The sequence below is a fragment of the Danio rerio genome, chromosome 18 (genome assembly GCF_052040795.2).
Source record: "Danio rerio strain M-AB ecotype USA chromosome 18, GRCz13ab, whole genome shotgun sequence".
NCBI lineage: Eukaryota > Metazoa > Chordata > Actinopteri > Cypriniformes > Danionidae > Danio > Danio rerio.
This window is the reverse complement of record NC_141038.1, coordinates 51,881,280-51,901,844: the sequence shown is the minus strand read 5'-3', so window position 1 is coordinate 51,901,844 and position 20,565 is coordinate 51,881,280. Positions and strand designations below refer to the sequence as shown.

The 20,565-nt window shown below is 37.9% G+C and overlaps 2 protein-coding genes and 1 long non-coding RNA gene across 4 annotated transcripts in view; 2 read left to right on the top strand and 1 right to left on the bottom strand.

The window, feature by feature from the left end:
- The window catches only part of LOC101883877 (uncharacterized), a 72,920-nt gene that overhangs the window by 27,542 nt on the left and 24,813 nt on the right, over positions 1–20,565 (bottom strand). The window contains exons 2-4 of the long non-coding RNA XR_015515332.1: positions 12,648–12,803; positions 7,873–7,995; positions 5,101–5,242 (exon numbers count right to left, since the gene is read on the bottom strand). This is a non-coding gene — a long non-coding RNA (uncharacterized LOC101883877). The remainder of the gene's footprint in view (positions 1–5,100; positions 5,243–7,872; positions 7,996–12,647; positions 12,804–20,565) is intronic.
- kcnj1a.2 (potassium inwardly rectifying channel subfamily J member 1a, tandem duplicate 2) lies at positions 989–4,083 on the top strand. Of its 2 annotated transcripts, NM_001014312.2 has the most exon segments (3): positions 990–1,169; positions 2,226–3,508; positions 3,950–4,065. In NM_001014312.2, a coding segment is annotated over 1 exon segment (1,113 nt). In that variant the 5' UTR covers positions 990–1,169; positions 2,226–2,233; the 3' UTR covers positions 3,347–3,508; positions 3,950–4,065.
- On the top strand, positions 14,927–16,449 carry kcnj1a.3 (potassium inwardly rectifying channel subfamily J member 1a, tandem duplicate 3). The gene is made up of 2 exons (NM_001045176.1): positions 14,927–15,093; positions 15,280–16,449. Exon 2 carries the CDS (start codon positions 15,288–15,290, stop codon positions 16,392–16,394), a length of 1,107 nt encoding a protein of 368 aa, NP_001038641.1. The 5' UTR covers positions 14,927–15,093; positions 15,280–15,287; the 3' UTR covers positions 16,395–16,449.

Below are 20,565 nucleotides of genomic sequence, written 5' to 3'. Positions count from 1 at the left end.
ATTTCAGGGTCAGTTGGCATTTCTGTGTGGAGTTTGAATGTTCTCCCCATGTTTGCATTTCAGGGTCAGTTGGCATTTCTGTGTGGAGTTTGAATGTTCTCCCCATGTTTGCATTTCAGGGTCAGTTGGCATTTCTGTGTGGAGTTTGAATGTTCTCCCAATGTTTGCATGGGTTTCCTCCTGGTGCTCCGGTTTCCCCCACGGTCTAAACATTCCATACTGTATTGGTGTGAGAACAGTTCACACACAATCCCATTGATGGGTTGCAGCTGGAAGGGCATCCGCTGCGTAAAACATGTGCTGGAAAAGTTGGCGGTTCATTCCACTGTGGTGACCCCAGATTACTAAAGGGACTGAGCTGAAAAGAAATAAATGAATGAATAAATATAAATTGAAACTATTGAGATTGTGGTGTGTTTTACGATATGCTGTAATGAATGTTTTGTTTTGTTACCACACATATGTAGACATTGCATTAAATAATAGGTCATGAAAATTTACTTGAAAATCTTGTAAGAATCATGGAAAAGTCATGGAACTTTAGTAGTTAAAATGTGGATGAACCCTCAATGAGATTAGACTATACTTTATAAGTACTAATAAGGGAGTATTTTATAAATAGGCAGGTAAAATAAGCCACTAGTTAATAGTGAGAATTGGTACATGGACTAAATTGTTACCATTATTTGGTTTCACATAACCAAAACTTCCAATTTGCAACAAAGCCTGTGATTTGCATTCATCTGCTGGCCAAAAACAGAGGGTTTATCATGGATACCCGATGCACAGCCATGTGAATATTGATGCTTTCTGTGGGTACCAGCACACTGCGGTTTGAGTGTGTTGGTGTACTTCCACCTTGAGTATGCAAAGGAAAATGCACCCTGCATGCGGTGTGTACACATTTGTTAATTTGTGTGTACACATAAACAACAGATGAGTGTGTGCGGAGGAGGGAAGCCTACAAAAGGAGAGACTTGACACCTGAAGGGAAAGTAGGGAGAAAGAAAGAAAAAGTTTTAAACAGTTAAGGAGGGATACGGCTTATTAATCAGTAACACACACTTGTTCATTTAAAGTTTTCTGCTTTAGCTTGCTTTTATAAGAGCGACAAAGGAGCAGGAGAACCAACAGGTGACTCAAGCTCTCTTCTCAGACTTCTCCAGCAGGTAAGCGATTGAACATCTACACATATTGACATTACATTAAGTCATTTAGCACATGCTTTTGTCTAATCGAGGAGGCGTTCAATGATTCAACAAGAAGATACACATATTTCAGTGTAAATCTCTGCTCTTCTGATGGAGCCTGCATCACTGATATTCCTCACGGACATTCTGGGAATGCCTGCATTTATCTAAGCCCTTATTTACTGTTGTAATTAAATACTGATAATTATCGAAATTGAGTAAAATGATCATGAAGCGCAGCCCTGTGGTGAATCAAGTGGCTTTGTGATATAATATAATTTGTAATATATAATGTACACACCTTAATGTATATTTTGTGTATTTTATCTCATTCATAACGATAGCAATTTGTTCATAAATACTCCAGTGTGTTGGATAACACACTCTCTGTCTTTATTTAAAACAATGTAGCAAACAAGCCGCACACTGTAAAACTTTAGCAACTGAAATGAGTGTAGTCAACTCAAAATTGACTGAAAGTTAATTCTACTCATTTGAAAAGAGTTTTAAACTCAGTGTTGAAGGTAATGAGTTCATTAAACACCTCATTACTTCAACTTAAATTGAGTAAGTTCACAGTACTCATATAGTTTACTTTAACTCAAATGGTTTGTAGCAATCGGTTTCCCCAAATGATTAACTTATTGGGTTTTACAGTACTCAGTTGGTTTGAGTTCTGTTCATTTAATGGGTTTTACAGTGCTCAAACTGCTTCATTTACTCAAATGGATTAAGTTCACAGTACTCATTAGGATTCATTTTTAACTCAAATGGTTTGCTGCTATCGGTTTAAAAAACGCTTCGAGTTATCTTAACTTCTTGGGTTTTACAGTGCAGTAGCTCTGTTTCCATTCAAAGATGTAAAATTAACGTATGGGCAAAACTAGAATATTGCATATACATTTGAAAATACAGCATAGTTTCAATCCACTAAGTTAAAGAGATCAAAATTTTGATATAACAAAATTAAAAATGTAATTTGCTGTGGTTGGAGAACTGCTTTCAGAGACTAATATTGTTTCCTTCTCTTCACAGACTCAAAGATGACTCGCTCCTTAAGAGAGTGGTTCAAAGATTACAGGTTAAAGCAACGCATTCGCAAAAACCGACTGGTCACCAAAGATGGCCGCTGCAACATTGAGTTCGGCAACGTGTTGCACAGAAGCCGATTCACCTACGTCCTCGACTTCTGGACCACCTTGGTGGAGACCCGATGGCGGTTCATCCTCTTGTATTTTGTGGCATCCTTCACCCTCAGCTGGTTCATCTTCGGACTCTTGTGGTACTGGTTAGCAAGAAGCAATGGTGACCTGTTGTGGCAGAATCCACCACCAGATCATAAACCATGCGTTTACAGTGTTAATGATTTGACTTATGCCTACCTCTACTCATTGGAGTCCCAAGCCACTATTGGATATGGCAACGTATACGTCACTGACCAATGTCCTGCAGGTGTGGCTCTGATTACAATCCAGATGCTCATAGGACTCTTAATCAGTATATTCTGGTGTGGTATAGTCATGACCAAAATCACCCTTCCAAAAAAGAGAGCCAAAACCATCACCTTCAGTGAATCCGCTGTCATCTGCCCCAAAAAAGGCACTCTTTGCCTTCAAATCCGTGTAGCCAACCTGCGCAAGACCTTAATGATCGGCAGTCAGATTTACGGGAAGCTTCTGAGGACAACAGTCACGGGAGGTGAGACCAACATCCTGGACCAGGTCAACATTGACTTCATGGTGGACGCCGGTAAAGACAATCTGTTTTTCGTGTGTCCTTTAACCCTGTACCACATCATTGACAAAAGCAGCCCATTTTTCAACATGGCTGTGGACACGATGCATCAGCAGGACTTTGAGCTTGTGGTGTTCCTGGATAGCATGGCCGAAACCACCAGCTCCTCCTGCCAGGTCAGGACTTCATACATCCCTCAGGAGATCATGTGGGGCTATGACTTTCTCCCGATCATTTCCCGCAGTAAAGAGGGAAGATATCAAGTGGACTTTTCCAACTTTGCCAAAGTGGTGCCTGTTCCTACCGCACATTGCTCCCGCTGCTACCACAATGAGCCCGGAAACCATCTCCATCTCCAGGGCATTGATAACAAGGGCTTTGAGGTGATTGATATAGAGGTTCAAAACAGCACCAACATGTAAGGCTTTTTGAGTGACTGGTCAACATCTTGCACTATGCCGGAAACATTGAACACTGTGTCCTAATCCCAGTTTCAGTCTCTACCCCTTGTTTTGCGCATTCACATGATGGTGTTGGGGTGTCCAAATTCTGTTTAGCTTGAAGGCGTAGGGCTAATGGGAAGAGCTAGACAGCCCTTGAAATGAAGATTTTCCAGGACCACACAAGAAATCAAAGGGTACGAACATTTCTCAGAACACATGGCTGCACACAACAGGAGTCAGAAGTATTTTTGGCATTATTAAGAATTATAAAAATTTTAATAACAGATTTTTTTTAGGGATTGGGCGTAATGCTTTATGTCTTTCATTGTGGTGATGAGAGGCGAAAGGAGCATTTCAATCTCTTGATTGGTATTTGAATAGTAACACTGCAGGAATTCATTTCTTTTATCACATGTGTTGCTTTACTCTGCACACAAACAATGGTTTTTGTCTCTTTCACAAAGTTTGAAAGTGTGAATTGTGAAGTGAAACTATGGTTCTGTTCTTCTCTTAAGTACTGTAGACATTGATTTGGATGTTCAAGTATTAACTGGAAATTCATTAATAAGATATTTATTTATTTAATCCTCTTTATCTCAGATACCAGCCGGTGCTATTGTGCTCTGAATCACTCTGGGATGTTGTTTCTTTTAACATTTGTATATTTCTTGTAAATTTGCATGAGTAAATGTGTAAATATAATTTGTAGTTTATTTGTAAAAAAAAAAAAAAATGTAAATAAAAAATGAAAATAAAAGAGAAATCATGTTTAATGTTTTTTTTTTTATTGAAATTATAATATCTCCAGCAACTCTGGCAGTCAAAAATTTTCCAGCTTTCACAGTTAAAAGTCACCACACGAGGGCGTAAGGGCAATATATAAATATATATATATATATATATATATATATATATATATATATATATATATATATATATATATATATATATATATATATAGTATATAGAGGTTGACTTTCTCATTGTCCAACGGAGAGGGTTGTAAAAAATTCCGTCATAACCTATTATTGATCGTTATTTAATTTGCATATTTTTTAATCGCTTTTTTCATTCATATTTTAATAATGAGCTTGCGCGACGAGCATATAGGCTAAATTATTAATTGATTTATTTGACAAACAAAAACTCCTATCTGCCTTAACTCATATCTTCCTCCTGTGAGATTTTTGCAACTGTACGCAGCAGTGACAAGAGGAGAGAAAACAAGGACAATCGCCATCAGCTGGACAAGAGTGGGAATTACAATTAGCTACAAATTACAATAGATCACCCTCAGCATAATCCATCAAAATGACGGATCACCTTCAGATTCACTGCTGAAAAAAAAATCCGTCAATGACAGAAAATATTCGGGTAACGCGACCTCTATATATATATATATATATATATATATATATATATATATATATATATATATATATATATATATATACACACACACATATATATATATATATATAAATATATATATATATATGTATATATATATATATATATATATATATATATATATATATATATATATATATATATATATAATACACAAGGGTGAAGGGAGAAGAGACAGTATGAGTGCTGTTATTTGCAGAATATCACAGGGCTATGCAATAAATATTCTCTATAACTCTTTAACTCTTCTACATCTGTGATGGTAACACTTTAGTGTAGGAACTAGCAAAATGGAATTAAAACACAAATGAATTAACACTCACCAGATTTAAAGTGTCATGGTGCTCTTCAGATGTGTTCAGGGTGGTTGATGATCAGTCAGATGAAATATCATGTAGTCTTGACTATAAGATTGATTCATAAACAGCAGTTATGTTGATGTCAGAAGCAGATTTTCCAATTAGTCTGTTTGCATGATGGATTTATATTAAAATAACAGTATTTTTATATGATAATATAAATTCAGCATAACCCATGTTTAGTTCACCACCACAGAGGTTTAGTGCACTGCCATTTTAACTAATTAAACTGATTCATTGGCCCATTTACAGCTATATGCATTTTTTGCAAGACATAACTTGGCAAAGTCAAAGAAATATTTTGCATGTGAGCATAAATGAAAAGAAAATAAAGATTGAAGCTGTAGCTCACAAGTATAATGATGGGAAGTTTGGATCATTTGAATACAATTAAAAACATAATTGACAAATGCCAAATGGTGGCACCTACAGCAAGACAATAATGCATCTACTGTATAAAATTATAATTAAAAATTAATCAATCATTTTTATTTTAGTAGCACATTTTGTTTGTTTTACAACTGTAATGAAATGAACATATAATGCCAAATTACATTAATAAAAAATATGTATGTATTTAAATTAAATATCTCATTGAAGTAAATGAAACAACACATGAAATATGTTATCTTCATTAAAATACGTATAATATTTAACGTTCATTAAAAGTAATTTTAATTGCATTAAAAGTAATGCAATGTGCTAACATTACAATAAATGTTAATCAGGCTGATTTGTATGGTTTAACAAAGTAGCTGTTGTTCATTTTGGTGTTTTCTCAACCACATTCCTGGACGTGCACCAGCTCTACACATTTTCCATATCTGCCTAAAGGTGCTGTATGTGAGTTTTTGACTCTTCTAAAGTATAAAAATAGCATAATATGTTTGCAGATATTTAAGAAATCTGCTAAGTGAACATTCTTGTTTATCTGAAAAACAATGCTGGAGTCAGATATTCTGCTTTGTAAATATGTTTTCCGTGCTGGAACGGCTGTCTTTGTTTTGGTAATTTTAATCTGCCCAATGCCACTTTAACCAGTTACATTTCAGCACCTCGGGTTGCCTTGAAGGAAAGCCACATATATTATTCATTCATTCATTCATTCATTCATTCATTCATAAAGGCTCTGAAAGCATGCGCTCGTGACCGAAATGCGACCTCCGGTGGACAGTAGCAGACTCCCAAACAAGACATAAATTTCCACATGAGGTTATTAATTAGCAAATGATGTAAATTTTACAGCTAACTCTGAAAGCTGGAAAATGGTGGACTGCCGGAGTTGCTGGAGATGTAATTTCAATTAAATAAATACAACATTAAACTTGATTTCTCTTTTATTTTAATTTTTTATTTACATTTTTTTTTTTACAAATAAAGTACACCTTATACAGTTAATACTTCAGAAGCACAGAATGTGCACTCGCTCATGAAATGGTAAGGTTTATAATCTATTTAATATATATTAACCCTCTTTAACATGATTAAATGTAGATGCTGAATCACTGATATGTGTTGGCTTCCACTGAGTCACAATTCTAACGTTCAATCTCAAACTGTTTATTTTCCAGATCTGTGAACTATCTGCTGCTGCTTTCAGTAGTATGGCAATAAATGGCATGTAAAATGCCACTCAAACTCACATTATTAGCATTTAACACTGAATAAAGCACATGAGGATTACCTGAGGTGATCAGTCAGTTTTCTGCTGTTCAGCGGTGAGAAATAAAAGCCGCTTCTAATATATCAATTCGAGGTGTTGGTTCAGACAAAAACTTCTTTTAATATGGAGAATATTCCTTCTATCGGGTGCCGTTGCTTTTATATAGAGCACGGTTTAAATCACTCACTCCTGTTCTCAATCTGGCAACCTGCGCTTGCGTTTGTTTTGATCCAGGAGTGCAATACCTAGTTCAACCACTGGGTGGCAAACTTACATACTGCACCTTTATTCAAACACACCAGTTTCAGATCATCAGCTCATTAACAGAGACTGAAAGAGCTGTGATGGGTGTGACAAAGGAGATGTTCAAAACATGCAGTGTTGGTGGTTCTCCAGCAGGATGTATGCAGAAATCTTATACGCAGTGTTGGGCAGTAGCGTCGATACAAGTAGTGGCGCAACTAGCTTAACTACATTTCTCAGTAGCGTGGCGGTAGCATCGCTACTTTCGAACTCAAATAGCTTTTCAGTAGCGAAGCTATTTTATTAGTCAAGTAGCGCAGTAGCGTCCACACAAGCTACACTTACCAATCGTGGATCAATAAGTGATGGCACAGACATTCACAGAGCTGTGAGGCCGATGTCTAGCCAATGAAAGTAAATCCATATGATGGCGAGAATGACGATTTCTTCATCTTCCTGTTTTACTGTGTTCGACAACAAAGTTTTTGGTGCGCTACTTTTTTGGACAATGCCTAAAATTTAAGACCTCGTAAAAACATTATTAAAACTTTAATACTTTTTAAGGGCCTTCATTTTCTCATAATTGATTTATCAACTTTTAATACTTTTTAAGACCCCGAGGACACCCTGTCTACGAATGTGATTGAGAAATACTAAATTTAAGAAATTATTTGATGCTATAAAATGTGTAGTTTTAATAATTTTGCATGCATAATAAAAACACTGCGTTTGCCATATGATCAAGTATGACATGCTTTCATTAACCTTTGGTTTAAAATAATAATAATCCCCCATTTCACATTCCTCCCTCTTTCCCTTTGCAGACTTACCTTTATTGGAGTGCAGAGGTAGCTGTGGTGTGTCATGTTAGGGCAGCTGTGTTCTGTTCTGAATCAGTTCAGGTCTGATGTGCTCATCTCAGCCTTCACACAGCACCTCCTTACCTCTCTCTCCTGGAGGATGAGAATGAGCGAGAGAGACAGAGAGAGAGAGAGAGAGAGAGAGAGAGAGAGAGAGAGAGAGAGGGAGAGGGATGTGAAAGTGAGCCTGAAAGGATGTTTCCTCTCCCACAGCTCCCTCAGTTGGATTACAGTACCCAGACTGATGTTTACCCAACTTTGTATCTGTTTGAGTGCATACATTTGAATTAAAATATTGTGACCTGGAAACCAAGGACAACACAAGGGTAGAGTCAATCACATAATAAAGACAAAGCATACCAACATCACCAACTAGGAGTGGATGACAGAGGCAGAATGAAAAAAGCCTCTAAAAAGTCACTCATTTGTTTTATTCTGGCCACTAAATGTGAAAGAAAAAGCCTTTATGTGGTCATTTCAGACATGTAAAACACTAGGAACAGAGCTAAGGGTATGTTTATACAGCAATGCACTTTTAAAAAGGATGTGTGTTTGCTTAGTGTTTTTTTTAAAGGCGTTTATCAAGCCTGAAATGTTCTTGCTATAATTTATTGTTATTTCTACACATCACTACATTCATCCATAATGGAGTTGACAAACAAATAAAAAAAACTGCATATTTCTCTAAAAGTAAAACATTTAATCATTTATGTTTGGCAAAAGCTGAATTATAAAACTTAAATATGCTTTCAATAAGATACTAGAAATAATTGCTGTTTTTAAAAAGTTTTATTTCTTGAAATTCCAACTATACATGCAATAGAATCACCTACATTGATTTTAATGCATATAATAATCTTTACAATAACTGTAACTAGTGTTTTCACAATGCTGGAATGTCCAACTTCGAGATGATTAAATGTTAATCAAAGGCGGCAACACCAAGGCTCCAAAAATACAAATTTATTGCAGTTTTTTTTTGGCTGAGCACCCAGTTAAGAGGGATGTGCATGCTTTTGTACAGTTTTTTCACAACTTTGAGATGATACCTTAAAAATGTCAACCTTCTATACCATTTTATACATTTTGTGATTTTTCAAAAATCTTCTTCTTATTATTATTAATTATTATTTAATGCACCAGAGCCAATATGGACATTAGTATTTTTTAATAACAAGTTTTTGAAAAGCAGATCTTTGCATATTAGCCTACCTGTTAGTGGTAGATAGCTAAATACCATTTATAGCCTATCAAAAACATTATTATAATTTTTTTATATATTTAAATAGTCTTATTTATGTTTTTTATCTGAATTCAAAAGAGCTACACATTTTAAAACAATTTGAGGTCAATAAAAATATATGCACTGTCATCATCACAAAGACAAATTAGTTATTAAAACTAATATGTTTAGAATTTGGTTAAAACATCTCTGTTCAATATTTTTTTTAAAAAGTAAACTTCACAGGGGGATTTCGACTTCAGCTATACAATATACTATACAATATAATATATATATATATATATATATATATATATATATATATATATATATATATATATATATTCAACTATATATATTCATTTTTTGTAAATCAAGTTAAACTGAAAATCTGAAATTATTTAGTAATCTGAGACTCTTAATAATGAACAAATTTATCAGTTAATGGCTCTTTTTTAAATTGATTTAAGTTTTAGCTAACTCTAATAATCCTGAACCGGATGATAAACATTACACGTGTGTAAAGCAACAGCGACCTTGTCTTTGTCCTAAAAAAATAGGACTAAAGACAACATCAACAGGAAGATTTGCTTCATATTTGATGTTATAACATACCCTTGACTCCACTGTTTAGTGTTTTTGTCCGAGGATTAGTTGCAGCAGTTTTTCAGGGTTGTTTGTGCTTTAATATTCTGCTTCTGAACTCTTCCATTTGTTGCTGTGAAATAAAAACACATTTTAGGCTCTACTGATTATAATCGAAATGACCGAATAATGTATTGGGTTACGGCTGAAAGGGCATCCACTGCATTAAAGATATGGTGAAAAAGTTGGCGGTTCATTACGTTGTGGTGACCCCTGATAAATCAGGGACAAAGTTAAAAGAAGTTGAATCAGAAGTCACCAATCTCTGTCCTGGAGGGCCAGTGTCAAAACACTGCAGGGTTTAGCTCTAACCTGCCTGGATGTTTCAAGCATACCTAGTAAGAGCTTGATTAGCTTGTTCAGGTGTGTTTGATTAGGGTTGGAGCTAAAATCTGCAGGACACCGGCCCTCCAGGAACAAGTTTGGTGACCCCTGAGTTAAATGAATGAATTAATGTCTTAAGATTACAACCTTTAAAATAGAAAGATTACTTATTTGTCTCTGTACTTATTTGTTTTTCAGTTTTTAAAGTCAGCAAGACATTTACATTGACAGTGTGCAAATTATTGGTCTATATATATATATATATATATATATATATATATATATATATATATGTATATATATATATATATATATATATATATATATATATATATATATATATATATATATATATATTCTCAGAGATGGGTTGCGACTGGAAGGGCATTCACTGCGTAAAAAAACATGCTGGATAAGTTGGCGGTTCATTCCGCTGTAGCGACCCTGGATTAATAAAATTACTAAGCCAAAAAGAAGATTAATAAATGAGTATATATATATATATATATATATATATATATATATATATATAACATCAATATAATATCAATATATAACATCAAATCTGACTTTACTTAATATTGGTTTCTGCTCTTAATTTTAAATATTCAGTGTATATTACTTAACAGACAAATTAAAATACATTTTGCAACAAATAAAATAAAAAAGTTAAATAGTATATAATTATTAATGAAAAGGGGACAACAGTCCAAAAACAATACAAAGAAAAAAAAAGTCAATTAAATAGATGTTAAAGTACCCAAAGTCAAATAATTCATCACTAAAATAGCCTTGACACAACACTTTAAACAGTTTGACACAAACTATGATATTTCTATCGAGATGCATGAAGGGAAAAGTAAATACATAACACAGCCCATTGAAGAATATTACATCTTACACAGCTGCCTGAAATGCCTAATACTTATTAAATAATTAATTACAGCTCAGGACAATGCTTAAAAAAATTATTTGTGTTTTGTGAAAAGTAGTCTGTAATAAGCTGGATAAAGTTCATCCAGCTGGTTGTTTTAGCAGAATAATGTCCTTCAGTTTTATATAACAAAGTTGATAAGCCTTTCGGGTCTTTATTATGCAATAACAACCTCCAGGATGTACTTCATCCTTTACACAACATACAGTGTGTGTGTGTGTGTGTTTCTACTGACGATTCAAACACAAAATGACAAAGAGATTTAACGCTTTGTTTACGGAAAATTCTGGGTTGGATGTCCTCAGTTGGGTTTAAGTTTTACAGAAAAATTTTCATACTTTGAACATCTCCTAAATCAGTATTAAGTGCATTTTAGGTCAAATATAAAAATCATACAGCATGATTTCAACATTATCTAGACAGCTACAGGAATAAACTTGCGTATTTGTTTTTTTAAACTTGTGTGACGCTTGAATGCCAGGTAATATAGTAACCCATAAATATTAAAGACATTAGGCTCATTCTAGCAAGTTTCATGCCATGTTGCACTCATCTTTCTTTAGTAATTGCTTCACTGTTTCTCTCGTTTTTTAGTATCTATGGCATGTTGAATGCTTGAATAACAGTCAAAATAGACAAACTCATGATATGGACATGTGATTATAGAGTAGTTCATTAAAATATACATGCCATGATTTACTTGCTTTGCTATTATTGATCATTTCTTTGTCAATATCAATACTGAATCATCATCAGTTATGTGGTTGTCCCACCCCTACACACACACTTTAAAACTTAAGTTTTAAAATGAACATGCCGCAGTATGAATCGTGTTAATGAAAGCTTTCAAAAATGTTTAGTCATGTGACCAATTCAGTTAAAATGAGGAATGACATACAATGTTTGATTTTTCCAAAAGACAATGGACGTTTACTCGCTGTTCTGGCTCTACTGCCAGTAAATGTTCTTGCTTACATTTGAACTGTCACATCATTTATGATTTTCCTCACCAAGTTTCAAAAAGCTGGAAACTAAATAAAAGGCAGGCAGAAATGACATCGATCAAAGGTAACAATTATTGAACAGTAAACACTCTTTGGTCACCTTGCAAGTATTTCCTTTTCTCTTTTATTCTTTTTAGGAAAATGATCATAATGGTTGATATAAAAACAAAAGCTTTGCATTTGGATTTTTTTTTGTCCTTGTCAATATCAAAATATGAAAATAATAAAATAATATTATTATTTGATGTTATACAGTAACATGTCCTAGAAGTTCTGTTTTGTGTTCACTGCAGCTGTAGAACAATCATTTTCAAGGTTATCATAATCCCTTCACCTTCGCTGTTTCACTTCTGAACTAGTGCGATATTCAGAAAACACATCTACAAACTAGATACAAAAAGAGTTGATATTACATTGAAAGATTTATTATCAGAAATAATTAGATCAATAATTATAAGTAATTAATAAATATTTTTAACTAAGCCATTTTGATGATGGCTCAGACATTTCAGAATTTTTTTCATCATTGTTTATTTTTCTCTTCTAGTTGGAAAAGAATAGTCAAACACTAACATTAAGGTTTTATGTAGGGTGGCTCAGTCGTAGGCACTCTCACCTCACAGCAAGACGGTCGCTGGTATGAGTACCGGCTGGGTCAGTTGGCATTTCTGTGTGGAGTTTGCATGTTCTCCCCGTGTTGGCGCGAGTTTCCTCCAGGTGCTCCGGTTTCCCCCACAGTCCAAACACATGTGCTATAGGGGAATTGAATAACCTAAATTCAAGAGTTCACACTTAGATATTGCTTGATAATAATAACAGGTTTGACATGCTGTCCCGGGAGAAAACCCTGAGCTTGGAGATAATTGAGCCCAGACCTCCCACCTGGTCAATGAGCGTGTAAAGCAGGTCGAAGACCAGAAGTGCCACTTGGCACCGCGACACGGCGCGCACATGACAGTTTAAATTATCGCACACCAGACGCGCACATTCGCATGATATTTAGCATGAAACTAATTAGATGGCGCTCTGTGGCGCGGCTGAAAAATGAACTGCGTCCTGAGTCATGGCCGGGCGCCGCTGACGGCCGCCGAATTGCAGCGCAGGTGTGTGTACCCTGATAGAAACCTATGTTTAGAATTCTAAAATGCACGGCACTTCAGATGTGCGACCTGCTTAAGGCAGGGATGTCCAAACTCGGTCCTGGAGGGCCAGTGTCCTGCATATTTTAGTTCCAACCCCTATCAAATTAACCTGAACTAGCTAATCAACCTCTTTCTAGGTATATCAAAAACTTTCAGGGAGATGTGTTGGAGGAAGTTGAAGCTAAACTATGCAGGACACCGGCCCTCCAGGAGTTTGGACACTCCTGGTGTAAGGGGAGGACGAGATCAGGTAGTTCTCGAGAGCTCCCCCTGTTAAAAGAGGAAAGGGGGAGATGGGGTGGATGGGGGACAGTAAATTGAATGCGAGAAAACATAACTCAGCAATGTATTTGCCATTTTTCAAACCTGCATACAGTGCCCTCTAGTGGATTTGTCAGCACGTGAGCACGTATTTCTAACTAGCCTGGGTTGAGATCTTAAACTGCACTACTTGCTTAACTACATTTCTCAGTAACCTGACGGTAGCATCGCTACTTTCTAAATCAAATAGCTTTTCACTAACTAAGCTGTTTTTTTTTTTTGGTTAAGTAGCGCATTAGCTTCCACAAAAGCTACATTTACCGATCACAGATCAATAAGTCACGGCACCGACATTCATGGAGCTGTGAGGCTGGTGTCTAGCCGATGAAAGTAAATCCATATAGTTGGTTGGTCGGCAACAAACTTTTTGGTGTGTTACTGCCACCTCTCGTTTTGGTCTGTGACGTTGCCAACCAATTAGGCATAAGAATTTTGCTTGATGGAAAGATTACTAAGGGAGAGGAGTTATTTTTGAAGCAAGATTCCTTGTGACCATACCTCAAGGAGTGCATGCTAAGATGCAAAATGACTTCCTCAATAATTTGTTGTGGTACTTGTTGTGATATATATATGATTGACTTGGATTTAAGTTGCTTTGATTTAACAATGAAAATTGCAAGAATAGCTTAGATGTAGCTAACTTACTTCTGGCAAGTAGGTTTTAGCTTAGCTTGCTACATTTCCCAGAGGGTAGCTTTTAGTGTAGTTAAGCTACATTTTTCAAGTACCTTGCCTAACACCACCCACTGGACATCTCTAAATGGATGGAAGCACATTCCCTACAGCTTAATCTGGCAGAAACAAAACTTTTCATCTTTTCTTCAACTCAATACTTTCACACACAATTTCACCATCCATCAGGGATAGTCTACTATTATCCCATCTACTTCAGCAAGGAATCTTGAGGTGATCTTTAATGATCAGCTGTCCTTCAAGAGCACATTGCTAGCACAGCTAAATCATGCAGGTTTTCACTTTACAACATCAGAAAGATCAGACCCTTCCTGACTGACCATGCTGCACAACAATATCAACACCTCCAATATGCAACAAATCATGACCTTTGACCTCTATGATTTGCATTCTGCTGCTGACATGAAACTTTCAGTGAGGGTTAATTTATTACTGTACACAGGAATTCATGCATAGCCATATGTGGCAGCTCAATGCACAGCCATCACTGCTGATGAGTATTTATGATAAACAATGTGATGCGGTTTACTGAAGGTACCAACACATTGCGGTCGAGTGTGTTGATGTGTACTTCCACATCAAGTATGCAGAAGTAAATGCATCCTGCATCCTCCCCTTGTGTAAAACATCGGTGTGTATTCATTTGCCAATGTGTGTACATATAAACAAGGGATGAGTGTGTGAGTAGGAGGAAAGCCTACAAAAGGACAGACCCGAGACATCTGAAAGGTAAGAAGGAGATAGAGAAGTGGAGTATGAAACAGTTATTACAGATCATTAATCAGTAATACACACTTGTTCATTTCCAATTTCCTGCTTTAGCTTGTCTTTATAAGAGTGGACGAAGGATTCAGGAGCAGAAGAACCAGCGGGCGACTCAAGATCTCCTTTCAGACTCTCCAGCGGGTAATATTTGCTGTTTGCAAAGTGTGAAATATCCTAGTCATTGTTTTTCTCTAAAAACTCTAGTCTGTTGTTCAACATGTTGGTGTTTGTCCTCATTTGAAATGATGTAGCAATCACTTCACAATGAAGCCACTATTCACTATTTTACTGCTTCTGCTAACTAATATTGTTTCCTTCTCTTCACAGACTCAAAGATGACTCGCTCCTTAAGAGAGTGGTTCAAAGATTACAGGTTAAAGCAACGCATTCGCAAAAACCGTCTGGTCACCAAAGATGGCCGCTGCAACATTGAGTTTGACAATGTGATGCACAGAAACCGATTCGCCTATGTCCGCGACTTCTGGACCACCTTCGTGGAGACCCGATGGCGGTTCATCATCTTGTATTTTGTGGCATCCTTTACCCTCAGCTGGTTTATCTTCGGACTCATCTGGTACTGGTTAGCAAGAAGCAATGGTGACCTGTTGTGGCAGAATCCACCACCAGATCATACACCATGCGTTTACAGCGTTTACGATATGACTTATGCCTTTATCTTCTCGCTGGAGACCCAAAACACAGTTATCTATGGCAATGTATATGTCACTGATCAATGTCCTGCCGGTGTGGCTCTGATTATAATCCAGACTATTATAGGAATCTTAATCAGTATATTCTGGTGTGGCATAGTTATAACCAAAATCACCCTTCCAAAAAAGAGAGCCAAAACCATCACCTTCAGCGAATCCGCTGTCATCTGCCCCAAAAAAGGCACTCTTTGCCTTCAAATCCGTGTTGCCAACCTGCGCAAGACCTTAATGATCGGCAGTCAGATTTACGGGAAGCTTCTGAGGACAACAGTCACTGGAGGTGAGACCGTCATCCTGGATCAGGTCAACATTGACTTCATGGTGGACGCCGGTAAAGACAATCTGTTTTTCGTGTGTCCTTTAACCCTGTACCACATCATTGACAAAAGCAGCCCATTTTTCGACATGGCTGTGGACACGCTACATCAGCAGGACTTTGAGCTTGTGGTTTTCCTTGATGGCATGGCCGAAACCACCAGCTCCTCCTGCCAGGTCAGGACTTCATACATCCCTCAGGAGATCATGTGGGGCTATGACTTTCTCCCGATCATCTCCCGCAGCGAAGAGGGAAGATATCAAGTGGACTTTTCCAATTTTGCCAAAGTGGTGCCTGTTCCTACCGCACATTGCTCCCGCTGCTACCACAATGAGCCCGGAAACCATCTCGAGGGCATTGACAACAAGAGTTTTGAGGTGTTCGACATGGAGCTTACCAACTGCAACAAAATGTAATGCTTTTTGACTGACTGCTCAACATCTTGCACTAGCCAGAAACATTGAACACTATGTCACAATCCCCGTTCTATCCCTTAGCTCATCCCCTTACCCCTCATTTTGCCTGTGAAGGCGTAGGGATGTCCCAATTCTCTTTAGCTTGAAGGCCTAGGGCTAAGGGAGCTAGATAGCCCTTGAAATGGAGATTTTCCAGGACCACACTAGAAATCAAAGGAATCAACAACAACATGGCTGCACACATGGTCAGGAGATGCACAAATTTGAGTGTTGTTTTGGTATTATTTTTTGACAAACAAGCATATGCTTTAATACATTCATTACGGGGTTCATGTTTTTCGATCATGCTTTCAAAATATATATTAAAAAAGCAGAAAATTTCACCATCTATAATCCTTAATAACTGCTGTGTAGACATCTGTCACTCGATGACTCTCGAATGTCCTGTCAGAAATGTCTAGTGGCTGGAATTACCTTTTTACAGTGTCTGGTGTTGTTTTGTTGTGTTTGCATATATAAATATGGCCATGGTGTAAATAGACAAGACAATTACGAGCTTATTGCCACATTATATCATTATAATAAAGTGATATTGTTGCTTTCTGTGATTTCCTTGAAGACAAAGACCAAACAATGCAACAGGAATAACTACAGCCGTCACCATCATCGATCTCATACAGTATGAAGGAAGAGCTCGCGACGGGTTATGCTGACATGTGCTGGTGTTTTGGTGTGTTGTCCTATTTCTTAAGGGTAAATTTAAAGCCCTCACATGCTGTTTCAAGAGACAAGGGGAAGGGGTGAGGGTAAACAATAGAATTGGGATTGGGCCTAATGCTTTATGTCCTTCATTGGAAGTCAAAACTATGGTTCTGTTCTGATGTTACGTACTTTAGAGATTGATTTGGATGTCCGAATATCAACTGGAAATTCATTATTAAGAAATTTTTATTTTTTAATCATCTTTATCTCAGATTCCAGCCATTGCTTTTGTGAATCACACTGGAATGTTGTATCTTATTACAATTGTACATTTGCATTTGCATTAGTGACTGTGTAAATATAATTTGTACTTTATTTGTAAATAAAAAAGGAATCATGTTTAATGTTTTCTTTTCTTCATTGAAATGACATTATAAGGACGCCAGCAGTCAACCATATTTTACAGTAAAAAGTCACCACATAAAGGCATACAAATACAGATGACAACCTCAGCTTGCCAAAGTCTAGGAATTATGCATATACAGTTTTGACCACTTTAATGCAAACATTGGTTAAAAAAAAATCCATAAGAAATTCAAAGCATTTGCAAAAAATCCTAATAGGTAAATGTTATATATCTTATTTATTATAGGTAAGTGTCGTCACGGCTAGTTTTTGAAGTAACTGTCTGATATCCAGGGCCGGAGTGAGACTCCTTTACAGCCCTGGAGTTTCAAGCCTCAGACCAGCCCACCTCAGTTCACGACTGAGTATATACAACCCTAACACTATTATATGTCTTAACAATAAAAATTGGAAAAAAAAAAAAAAAAAAAAACATACACAGACGAGGATCAAACCCCGGTCGACGACGTCGTAATCTAACGTGCTAAACACTGGACCACAGCAGTTGTATATTGAGAAGTGACTCATCTGAGTTATATCATCAATAACCTGCAGGCTGGTTATATATAAGCAGAGCAGAGCTGCGGTAAAATAATGAATAAGAAGACTGTGGTCAAATAAATACATTAATTTAAAAAGTGTGACTGCTTAGAGCAACAGATTCTGGAGCTAGGGACACCGGCCATCGCGGCTAAAAAAACAGAACGGCCCACCGGGAATTCTCCCGGTCCTCCTGATTAGCCAATCCAGGCCTGCTGATATCATAGCAGTGCCTCTGCCTTATTGTGCACACTGTTCACCCTAACTTATTGAATATTACAAATATTAGATATCTTATAGTTTGTAACAGTGCACACTGAGGGGCAGGGATATCGATAAATCACACGAGTCATTCATAACAGAGATTCATTCACAAACGAATCGATCCCTCAGTTGGAATTAGAAGTGAAAGCAGGGGACGAGGTGTGTTTCAGAACATGGATTAGATCAAATTTAACAGGGAGGGTGGGTAATACATTTCCATGCTCACAAACACATGCTATTTGTTGGCAGCGCCCATGCGGTCACTTATCCACAACCCCTCGTCCTCCATAATTCTCATAATAGTCTCACCCGTGATCTACTACAGATGTACGATATGTGGGCTGATATAAGATTAATGTTCCCAGCCCATGTTCCCTTCTTCCCCTGAAAGCACAGCGAGCACAGTGGTCCAGAACCACCACCCTTGCCTTACCCTGGCAGATATTCACCATACCGACAAAGTGTGCTTTCTTAGAGCATTTATATGCCAGGCAAGCCTACTTTGCAGTCCTCTGTGGTGAGAGATCAGCCATGATGGAGTAGGTCATGTCTTGGTGGGCTCGGAAGACTGCTCCCCCACCGAACCCATCTGCGCTGGCTGTTCCTCGCTGAAAGCGATCTTTCTACAGCTCCAAGATGCTCCACCGTCACAACTGGTTCCACTGGCTGGTGAATGCGAATGCTAGTGAATGCAGGAAGTTGACACTCCTGTCACCGTTAAGTCAGGTAATCGTAGGGCGAACCGAACCTGGTGCGGGCCGCTTGGAGAGGAGGAGAACCGTTCTTTCCCCAGTGAATGGCCGGGACTCCCCCTGCAAATGAATGTAGCGATCCAAAAAAGAGCGGCTTTTCCTCCCTCTGGGTGTGGAAGCCCAAATGCCAGCATGGGATGTGCTGCCTTCCAGCTCTAAGCTTTGGTGCACTTCACCACTGGCTTTTGAGGGCGCCAGATGACGGGCTCTTTTCTCTGGCACCTCCAGCCTCTTTGTGGGATCCTGGAAGGAAAGTAAGTCAGTCTCTTATTTTCAGCTCTGCCTCAGGACGCTCTGCTTCCTGGGATGGGTACTCCCCATCCCAAATCTGCCCCTCCACGATTGTTCTGATGATGCTGCTCATTCGGACTCTGTCAGCTTAGTTAGCACCGCTCAGCCCATCATTGTAGCTCACACAAAAGGTCAGACTCGTCTATGTGTTGGCCTCCCAAGTTGATGGTAGATCAACCATTTTGGGAGATGTACGCTATGGCCATATGCCTTAGCTCATTCGGCTGTACACTGTTTATATCCCGGACAAGCGCAACCTGCCCCACTTTCATGACAGTCACGTTCCCAAGAGAATGGAGACTAGACATGGTCCAGCTGTTATGGGCATGCTTCAGAGAAACCCAAGTTATCCCAAGCATCCCTTCGCTAGCTGAAATTCCTGCTCTGCACGAATACCCTGGCTCTTAGCTGGCCCCGGGAATATGCGATATGCACTTTTGCCCCCAGTGAGCCTGTTTGCACAAACTCTGTGCAAGGTCGGGGAGACGAGAAGCGGGTCTCGCTTGTTGTGCCTCCAAGGCCCAACCGGACCCGAGTTTCCGGACTCACACTCCTCGTGACGGTCCTCCCTGACAAAATCCCCACTGGAAGCACTTCCTTTCTCTGGGACAGGCACCCTCTGGCACCCGTGCAGGGTTCTGGAACCTCCATGGATGGTTTCTAGACAGAGCATGAAGGACTTACGTGACCTACAACTCTTAGGAAACAACTGCTCATGAAAATGAATGCTATGATCATATGTTATCAATGTTATAATTTTTAATGTACAGAGTCGATTCTTTAAAGGTCAGCGAGAGGCTATACCATTTCAGTTCAGCTAAATTTTTACCATGAATTTCAGGCTGATTTCTCCATCACTGAATTTTTATTTAGTATTTATCAAGTTTTTGTAGGTAGAAACTTGCTCGTCACAAAAATAATGACAAAAAAAATTGTCAATGAAATGAACAATGATTGGAGTGCAGAGGTAGCTGTTGTGTATCAAGTTAGGGCAGCTGTGCTCTGTTCGTTACCTCTCTCTTCTGGAGGATGCGAATGAGCGAGAGACCGAGAGAGAGGGAGAGATGGGAAAGTGAGCATGAGAGGATGTTTCCTCTCTCACAGCCCTCTCAGTTGGATTACCCAGACTGATGTTTACCCAACTTCGTATCTGTTTGCGTACATATATTGTGACCTGGAAAGCAAGGACAACACAAGGGTAGAGTCAATCACATAAT

What these genes read in the sequence shown, in the direction of transcription:
- kcnj1a.2 (XM_087291969.1), top strand. Translation starts at nt 2,234, where the DNA reads ATGACTCGCTCCTTAAGAGAGTGGTTCAAAGATTACAGGTTAAAGCAA.
- kcnj1a.3 (NM_001045176.1), top strand. Translation starts at nt 15,288, where the DNA reads ATGACTCGCTCCTTAAGAGAGTGGTTCAAAGATTACAGGTTAAAGCAA.